The following is a 10,553-nucleotide window of genomic DNA, read 5'->3' on the forward strand; positions in this document are numbered from 1 at the left end:
CTGAAGTTGGATCGATCCTCAATGGCGGCGCTTTTTGGATAAAAACAAATCTGAGATATTTCAAAGATATATTTGGGAAAAGGACAAAAGTGGTTGGTAGGGTGGTACAACTGGATAAGATCAATCATTTGGATAAGGACAAGGTAGTTCGATCGATCGAAGAATGATGTTTGATCGATCAAAATTTTGAGATCTCTGAAAATGTCATCATGGCTCTGATCCATCTTGAAGTGCTAAGATCGATCATATTGGATCGATCGAACCTTGATCTGAGATCAATCGAATATGTTGAATTCCACCTTTTTCTTCCTTTTGCTTCCACTTGGTTCCTTTCTTTGATTTATCCCAGAATTGCTTCAATTCTGCTCTTATTTTGGCTGAGTTAGCTTATTTTCGGGATAAGTGCCTGAAAATGGAAATAATACGAAATCAATCTAAAATGGTAAAGTAAGATAGATAAAGGTACTAGAATGCCTAAACTTAAGGGGTTTAAATACGCACTTTTCAGCGCTCATCACACCCCCAAACTTAAATATTGCTAGTCCTTAGCAATGAACTAGAAAGTAAATGAATGAAATGAATAACTAAACAACTACAAACTAGAAAGTAATAAATGGATAACGCCACTTTCGTAAGGAACACGATTGTACTTAGCATATGCAACAAGCCTTTTAAACCCCAAGGTTACCCCTAGTGGACGAGTGAAATCTCGTGAGGGTTTCCAGAAATGATACCCACAAACATTAAGCTCATTCTAACAAAAGAGACACCAATATTGCAAACAAGCATTGGGAGAAAACTACCTCAAGTATGCAATTTTTCAAATATTTTTAAGCAATCTTCCAAAATCTCAACATCAAACAAGCAAGTATGGTCCTCCACACATCAAAAAAATGATTATGCAAATCAAAACAACTCTAAAATCCTTTTGAGTGGACCGGCATCAAATATGTTGCCATCTTAGCCAACTAAAGAATTAATCATATCCTTACCCTCAAACTAGCACATAAATCTAGTACCGATCATCAAGACAAAAAGTGGACATTTTATTAAAACTTTATTATTTTATTATTCTAGGTGTGCTTATTCTTTTCACTTGATTTTGATTTATATATATATATATATATATATATATATATATATATAGGATCAAAGATGGAAGTATGGTGCAATGTGTTAATCTATTAAGCTTTCTAGCGATTCATGAGGTCGAGCGTTAGGTCAATAACTCCCAAACCAGATGGCTTTAGGGCATTAGGTGTTCAAACACCCCTAAGGATTTACAAGCTCAAATCAACTAGGCTACAAATCAAAATAACCTCCATCTAATCTTTCCCACTTCTCACCTTTTGGGAGAAGTCCTCACTTTTTTATTGCTTTTGCTTTTGCTCTTTTTTTTCTTTTTTTTCTTTTTTTTTTTTTTTTTGTATTCAATTATTAACCTAGAGTTTAGGCCCTCCACCTTTTGGCGTGAGACGTTCAGTGCTTGATGAGGCTAGAATCTTGGCTACTTAGTGAAAAGGGGTTGTTATCCACCTTTATAAAGAATGAAAGCTTTCAATGCACTACTAGCTCAATTGGGATATAACTAATTCAATAATCAACAAAGCATGTACCCCACAAATGAATGCTAGTGTGCGCCGGTGCTAGTGTATAATTCTAAAGTGAATCTCAAAATAATCACAAAATCAAGATGATGTGGACCACAAATACAAGCAAGATATCACTCTAAATTTGATTGTTTTATTAATAATAATAAAAAAAAGGATCATTAATTTATTAGAAAAACTTTATTATGAGTTATATTTAACATTAAATGGAATCTTACTGGTTTTGGTGCTATTTATATTTTGTTTCATATTGTGGCAATTGAGGATTTAACCAAATGATAGAAGACAGAATTGAAGAATACCAAATTACTATTAGCCATTAATGGACTAAATTGGCAGCCCCTTCTACTTTCAGAATTCCAACACGTGTGTTTCACAATGCCGGAGCATTTTGCATTTTAATATGAGAAGTCCGAATGTGAAACCAGATAATGGATGAAATTGAAGTGAACTAGTGAAGTCAAGGTGGTTTGGAAGAGGAAGCAATTTAGTCGTCACTATGCATGGAAGAATGACTTCATCAATGAAAGCTAAGAATAAAAGTATCTCCTCAAGGTGGAAGACATCACTAGAGTAAAGAGAGAGTCAAAGAGAAGACAAATATCGGCAGAAAAGAAGAGCCTGGAAGAGAAAATGTATTCGTTTAAGGTGAAGTATTATTTTGTAAAAAAAAAATACAAGGTGTAGTATATTGTAGTATGACCATGACCTTGGCAGGTGAGCTTGTCTGGTTGGTCACAAATAATAAAATTTATTTTTTGTTTTGCGGAGAGAGATCGCACGGGAATTATCCCGGGTTCTCTCATTCAATGTGGTGTGTGTGTGTGCGCGCGCGCGCTTGCATCTCTCCCAATCTTACCACTTCCTAATTTGCTACTTTGCAATGTTGCAACTAACATAATGGAAAAGCAAATGCATCCGGATGCGCTAACAAATTATTCATCTCTGATTTTTCAAATGAGGTATTATCAGTGATGAATTATTTTGTGGAATAAATAAATAATGAGAGAGAAAAAGAAGGAAGTGGTGGGGTGAAGAAAAAAAAATGATGAAAAAGAAAAATGAAAATGAGAGAGAAAAATAAAAAATAAAAAATGAGAAGAAAGAAAGAAAAATTCAAGAGTTGGGTTGTGAAGAAAAACAAAGAAAATTAAAAAAACCAAGTGTCTTATTAGGACACAGTCCTATATATGTCAAGGGGGATGGGCCTAAGCCCCAAGGGAGTCACCTCCGGAAGTAACCCAACCTTCTGATTGGCGATCTATATCACATGATGAAAGGTTCAATTGGTAGAAACAATCTGCACTGCATAACTCATTGACAACACTCTTTTTAGGAGGTTTCTTGAGGAGATTCTTTCTTACTCATCCCTATGGCATCCGTGTTGTAATGTGACGTTAAAGAAGGGCTTTTCCCTGAATGAATTCAAGGCGAGCATACTCTCGCAGGGTATGGGTCGCATATATCCTTGGAGGATTCACCAAAGTGAAAGTCGTCGTGAGACCGCGACCGTAGGAGTTGGGCTGTTCCCTAGAGCTTTAATGAGAATCAAGATATCAGCGCATGGTCATTAATCACGCTAACCCGCCAAACGAAGTCTATTGTCAATACTATGTGTGTGGTATGTTGAAGTTTGACTAAAGGAACTGAATTCAAGACTTAGTTCATTCAGGTTCCTCAAATGGAGACTATCACACTAAGTGTAGGTTCAAACCCAGAAAGCACCTACGCTGATTGCATAGTATAAAGTTACTCAACATTATTTTGCTTATTTATTTTTATTAAAATAGGTGGGGATTGTTGGGAATATTTTAATAAAAATATAATTATATTGTATTAATTATGGTTTAATGGGATTTTATTCCACTAATTAAATTATACTTATGGTGTATATTATTTCTATCATTATCATACCTTAGCGGTTACATATTTTACTCCCTATATATGCTCTATATATAAAACATTTAAAGGAGGTCTTTTGAGGATATGGCAAGATTATAGAGTGACACTTTTGTAAGGGTTGTGAACTTGTTCTATTTTTTCCTTTGAAAGTTATTTGAATATTGAGTTTATGAGCAACTAGACTTATATAGACTTGGACCTAATCTTCCTGTAATCGTGCACATGGAGGAGACACCGCTGCGAGTTGATTAGGTTATATCTTGGAGTTGACTAGTTTCACCAATACCCGCACGAAGGGGAGGACTATCAACTTTAGGTCAATATGTTTACAAATGCCTCAACAATACCCGCACGAAGGGAAAAACTATCAACTTTAGGTCAATATGTTTACACATGCCTCAATAATCAGGCCAGCACTTTCTTACTTATTTTATATTATTATTTTACTTCTTAATTTATATTATTGAGTTAATATTAATATTATATTGATGAATTATTTATCTTGTTAAATTCATGTTATTCATCATTATATTCATGTTGTTATTCAATTGATGTATTATATAATTTAATGAAAGTATTGTTATTTGATTATTGGTGTTATTGTACTGTATATATTTCTATAATTTTGTGGAATTTCCACAACATGAATGAGGTTGAATGCCAAATTATACTGACATGCTTTGTGAGATTTGTTGAGTTTGTAATTATGTTTTGGACCTTTTATATATATATATATATTGCATGGTAGAATTGAGAAGTTACAAAATTGTTGACATCAATATTTTTTGTTGGTGATCAGTATGTTTATTTTTAATGAATGAGAAGTATGCGTTATTTACTTACAAATCTAAAAAGAGGTAAGTATTATTTAGCAAACAAGAAGGAGATCAATGTATATTGAGGAAATATCAGGAAAGGTCCAACTAGTAGACTTGAATAGCATGATTCATAATTTAGTAATATTTTCTCATTATGACGACTACCACATCTTCTTCAACTTTAAGGCCAATGGTTGCAACTGCAAGAGCAAGCCAAGCCTGAAAGGCCCAATATTTTATGAGACTCTAAGTGAATGTGAGGTCCAAAATTTTGAGAGGCCCTGGTGATACAAATTTTTGTAATACAAATCTTTGGGCCCAAATTGGGGGCCCTTGGTGACCGCCTCGATCGCCTAGGCCCAGGGCATAACTTTAATGTCCATAGATGTCTTCATGTGGGTATGGATTCTTTGATTGACTTTAATGTTCATAACTTTATTGAGGTTAATCTTGAAAATGTGACAAATCTAGCACAACACTCAATGTAAATATTAGTTCTTAAACACTATTATAATCATCAAAATTACTAGATTTCACTTAGGTTGAAAGTTTTGGGTTAATATAAAGGTTCGTGTATTAAAAAAAAGAAGATATAAATTCATTGGCACTCGTAATTATTAATGTTCATACTTGAGAAAATAGAGTTAGACATTTTATTTCATGAGTATAACCGTTGGTTTCTAATTCGGTGAAAACACTAAGTGGAGTAACTTATCTCGGTCATTTGAATGGGGTGATTCAGAACCAAAAGTGTTGGCATGTGGAACACATTAAACTGATCGCCAGTAAGTAATTTTTACAGTATTTATTATATGATACTAATGTAAGTTGACTCTTAACCCTGAGAAACTATACTAACTGGGATTATATTAATATTTGCTTTGATCTACTTGAGTGACTTGCGAGTCAACACACTTGAGTATTTTGGGTAAATATTAATACAGTAATGCAGAACATATTTTTCAATATAGGAATCCATGTGTGAAAGTATTTTGGCTAAATTAGTTAATTTGGTTATGCCAGTTATATTTAATAAATAGTTTTTATTATTAAATATATGTGATAAAGCATATAAACATAAGGGACCAAATATTAATTAATTAGTATATTGAATTAATGGTAATATTTATTTAAATAACCAATTAACGTTGAATGATCAATTTATGGTACTAAATAACTATTGATATTCCTGTCCTTTGAGTGCAGTTATTTTTTTTTTAAAAAGTAGAGTTATAAATAATTAATAAAAGTATTTTAACAGAATTTGTGTCAACAAACTAGTGAATTAATGCAATAAATAGAATTTAATCCATTACCATTTCTACAAATTTTAATTGTCAATTGATTATTACCGTTAGAGATCGAATTTTGTGTTTTAAAAACCATTGTAATGATATCACACTTCACTAACATTTGATGGGAGTGTTGCTTGTAATACATCAAACTTCAATAACATTTGATTGGGGTGTTCGTTGTAATACGTTCGTTGTAATACATCAAGCTTCAATTAGAGACGGTTTGTGGGTTACCATTTGAATCCGTTGTTGTCTAGTTGACCTTTTTGCTTTTTTATTAGTTTTCTCCAATACCACACTAATATTTATATATATTCCTAAATTAAGTATCCTTACCATTTAGGTCTGCGAAACAAAATTAAGTATGCTAATTTATAAATGAAAAACCAATACAAAAATTGTGTGATGATTTCTTCACACCGAGTGCATGTACAAAATCTATCTTCATGCATCAAAACATGCCTAAAAAATTCGTGTTCCATTGTTTGGGTGACACGACTCTCCTACCCAATCTTCAGAGATTAGAATTCTCCAATTACTCAAAATTTGCTTGGTGATTCCTTCACACCAAGTGCATGTACAAAACCTATCTTCGTACTAAGGACATCAAAACATACAAACTTTGTGTTCCATTGTTTTGGGTGACTCTCCTACTCAATCTTCAGAGTATGAAATTCACCATAGTCCAGCCATGTGACAGCCTTATTACAACCATGGTACAAAACAAATTGCTACTAGTAGTATTTGATTGTGTGTCATGAAAAATTACAGGCACATAGGATAAATTACACTGAACTCCTTTATAAAATATTTAAATAATAGTATGATGGCAATGGGGCGGTTTTGTGCAGGTCACGGGTGTACCCACCACGCCCCGACCCCGACTCCGGCCCCACCCAAAATTACCTAAACGAGGTGCCTTACCACCCCATTCTTGCCCAGTTATTATGTTTTTGTACCTTGCGGGTACCCGTCTCTCCCCACTTACTCCCAAATGTTTCTCCCAATTTTTTTCCCTTCCCAAACACAATTATATAAGACTACCAAGTATACAATAATACAACCCACGCAAAAAAAATTATCAATAGTCAGGGATGGAGCCAAAAAATTATGTGAGGGGAACAATAATGTGATTTTCTAATAATTCTAGTGGGGCGATAGTGTAATTTTGTAGGTATATATCAAAAATGTAAATTAATAGGATATATTACTAAAATATATATATCAGTATGCCTTGTGGTTTCAAAAATAACACTGATTGGTTATAATTATGAAAATTTTAATATTATTGAATGTAAAATATCTTTTGTTTCAAGTGTTCTCTTGGCAAAATTGAGTTTTAATTAAATTTTAAGCATGACATTAATTAGCATAAAATATTGAAGGATTTTATGACAAGAAATATCAGTATTACCAAGAAGGTCAATGTTGTCCTTGAAATTAGGTCGGTGGGGGCATTCTAAAGGGCGGGCTGAATGTAATTTACCTTATACCATATCAGTCCCTCGCACACCAGCACCATATGGATCCATTCTCAAGCCGCCATATGTGTTAAGTTTCACATATCCCAATGTAGTAGAATTCCACGGGTGCAACCATATGCCAAATTCCCAATGTTGAGCTTCACATCTCTCTCTCTCTCACGCACACACACAGTTACAAGTTACAGCTAATACAAAAGCCATTTCCAAGTTTAAAGAAAGGTAAAAAAGACGACCAAAATTATTACTTCAAACCCATTCACGATCTCATTTTACATCTCTAGGTGTCTCAAAACCACACACACATATAACTGATAAATTCCAACAAAATAATTGAAACAAACAATGACCCATATATACCACATAAAACTAAGTGGTGACCAATGACACCCGTGACAGCTCGAGTCATGTCAATTCCCATTCACAGGCTCACAACTTTTGGTTCCTAACAAAGCCCTTAGTACTCTCTCTATACTATATAAGAAGCAATTATTCCACAACCATGTGCTGTAGTGAGCTATATATATATATATAGTGTGTGTGTGTGTGTGAAGGGACAAATAATTTCTAAATCACAGGTAAAATGGAGATAGGAAGGAAGATGATGGTTGTGGTGGTTGTTTTGGTTATGGTATTCGAAGGGTCCAAAGCATTCGACTTGTGTAACATGAATGAAGATGGTCTGATGGCATGCAAGCCCTCCGTGACTAAGCTGAACCCGGTCACGCCGACCCCGGAGTGTTGCCAAGCTCTTTCGGGGGCTGACTTGACATGTTTGTGTTCTTATAGGAACTCATTCATGTTGCCTTCTCTTGGAATTGATCCGGATCTTGTCATGGCACTCCCTGCCAAATGCAACCTCACCCCTCCTACCAATTGCTAAGGTATTTTCATAATGCATGCACTTCATTTTAAATGGTAGCATTGACCGGTTACGATGAAACAACGTTATAAAATCAAATGAAACTTGAAACAATTTGAAATATTATTTAATGCACAAAATTTGTATGATGTCATAGGACGTCCAATATATATATATATATATATATATATATATATATATATATGGGTATCATAAGAAAAATAGAACTTGCTTGGTTTGTACGTAATTCTAAAAATAATTCTCAAGAATTCAGAAAACATAATACTATTTTGAGAACTATAAAAGATAGTTATCTGAACACAGATATTTTTATAACCGAGTTTTCATAAAACTGAACTAAACATAATTTTTTTTTTTTTTTTTTTGGTACAGTTTTCTGTTTTCAATTTTCTAACTATATCAGATTACAAACCAAACACGCCGTAAAGTTTGTGAATGAAATTACAAAAATACGTGAGTAGAGATCAAATGGTAGTCAGTTGCTCTCTCAATCTCAATTTTAATGAAATTATTATGCACACACCCACACTATGCGTTTTGTGTGTGTACTGTGTAGGGATTATTTGTAGTATGTTGAATTTTGTTGACTTTGTGTTGTTGTTGCAGGTATGTAGATGACCGCAGGCAGCATTTCAATTACTTCATGAAAGGTTTCAATTTCGGGTGCTCGATCGAAGTTGAAGACTCAATAAAATATCAATATAGTTCGAAGTAAATTAGCAATGCAACAACATAATTGATTTTTGGTATCAATAAAACTCTGTATTTCAAAGAATTAATTAATGTACGCCTCACATTTATCATACTAGAATTGTTGTAACCCCTTACATCTAATGGATTTTTTTAGATCTATTTGTTTGAGCGTAAAATATTTTTTTATATTTTTTGGTATTTGATTATCGTAAAATAGTTACGAAGAATAAGAAATATTAAAACTACAGCAAATCATTTTATATGTTCTACTTGATGGATTTGACATCAACCTAGACATTTGCCGAACATTAAAAACAAAAAATAAAAATAAAAGAAAACATTTACATAAAAAAAAATGTCGAACAAACGTAGCCACTCAATCTTATATATTGTTAATCTAAGTTTATTCATGCCAACAACAAATTATAAACAAAGTAGATACATATTATTGTATAGAATTTCATAATCACACATATATTTTATATATATGCACAGTATACACTACAGCCATTCTTGTCTTCGTAATCGTGATCTCTTTGAGTTTTTTCCCCTTCACTGTCCGTATTCATCTTTACTCTCTTCTTTCGTACTGTTATCTTTAATTTTTGCAATTTGTCCTTCGGCCCTCGCAACAATTTCAACTCTTCTTGTTGTTGATGATTGGGGATAGCAATGGGGCTGTCTTGTTTTATTATTATTATTATTTCTTCAAATACAATTATATAAATATTAAAATTTTCCATAAAAAAGAGTAATTTCATTTAACATAAAATTCAAAATTACAAACATTTTATAATGGCTAAAGTACTAGCAGCAGACCAAAAGGTCCAGAACTAAACAAACCAATTGTTCCAAACCAAAATACAAAAGTTTTCGTGTTAAATATCTATACTGATACAAAAAAAGATTAATGTAGTTGTTTACACACCTGAGCGGGCAGGGTGGGATGGGTGACCTCCCCCGCACCGCACTAAACCCGCATAGATTATTACTACTACTAAACAGTATTCCCGTCCAAATAATTTTAACAGTCCTCTAAAACTAGTTTAACCTGCTCGAGGGATGAATTGTCATCCCTTATGATGATCAACCTTATAAGTCTCAACATTCTTGCAAATTTTACAGTTTTCTAGGCGCCAAGGATGCTTGTCTAGGTCCTGAATTAACCAAATTTAGCTTCTTCTTCTAATCCATATTCCCAAGAAAGTATCGATAGGTTACTGTCTCTTTCTTCCATCCGTTGATGTCCGTTTTCATCCTTAACACAAAATATTTGAGTGATCAGAGAATCTGTGTGCATTTCTAGAGTAAAACGTATATAAGGGTTTATAAAGAATTTAAATCACGTATTGAAGCCTGTGATTTATAAGGCATTTATTGATGAAAAATAAGAACTTGGAATGTTTTTTTTTACAAAAAGAAAAAGAAAAAACGAAGATTACCTAATCGTTATATTTGGATAAAATAGTGTTAATTGACTTAGTGATGGCATTAATAATGTTACTCAAAATAACATATAATGGTTCCATCTATTAAAATCTAGATAACATTTTCACATCTATCACGACCACATAAAGGCAAATAAATCAAGTCTCAATATGTTGAAGTTGCTTCAAAAATATGTACGAAGAATATAGAAATATATATAACTCAAAGACACAGATAAAAAAGAGAGAGATTGTTCCTTATATCCCTTCCATTGGACTAACATAACTTTTTATAAGCAAGGAGCCAAACAATTAAATTTGGCAGAATTGATGTTGAGAAAGTTCCTGTTTAATTTATTGAGTACAATATATGGTTCAAAAACCTTCCAAAGCTCTCCCACGCTAAACCTCCCTCTATACACAATCCCATCCCAAACCATCTAA

General features: G+C 33.2%; 1 protein-coding gene across 1 annotated transcript; it reads left to right on the plus strand.

Annotated features, from left to right (window-relative positions):
* Window positions 1-7,689: 7,689 nt before the first annotated feature.
* LOC132309383 (putative lipid-transfer protein DIR1) lies at window positions 7,690-7,989 on the plus strand. The gene has a single exon (XM_059807698.1). It carries the CDS (start codon window positions 7,690-7,692, stop codon window positions 7,987-7,989), a length of 300 nt encoding a protein of 99 aa, XP_059663681.1.
* The last annotated feature ends 2,564 nt before the right edge of the window (window positions 7,990-10,553 follow it).

Source organism: Cornus florida, unplaced genomic scaffold (assembly GCF_030987335.1).
Source record: "Cornus florida cultivar Cherokee Brave unplaced genomic scaffold, ASM3098733v1 CherokeeBrave_3.0.0_Hap2_Chr05, whole genome shotgun sequence".
NCBI lineage: Eukaryota > Viridiplantae > Streptophyta > Magnoliopsida > Cornales > Cornaceae > Cornus > Cornus florida.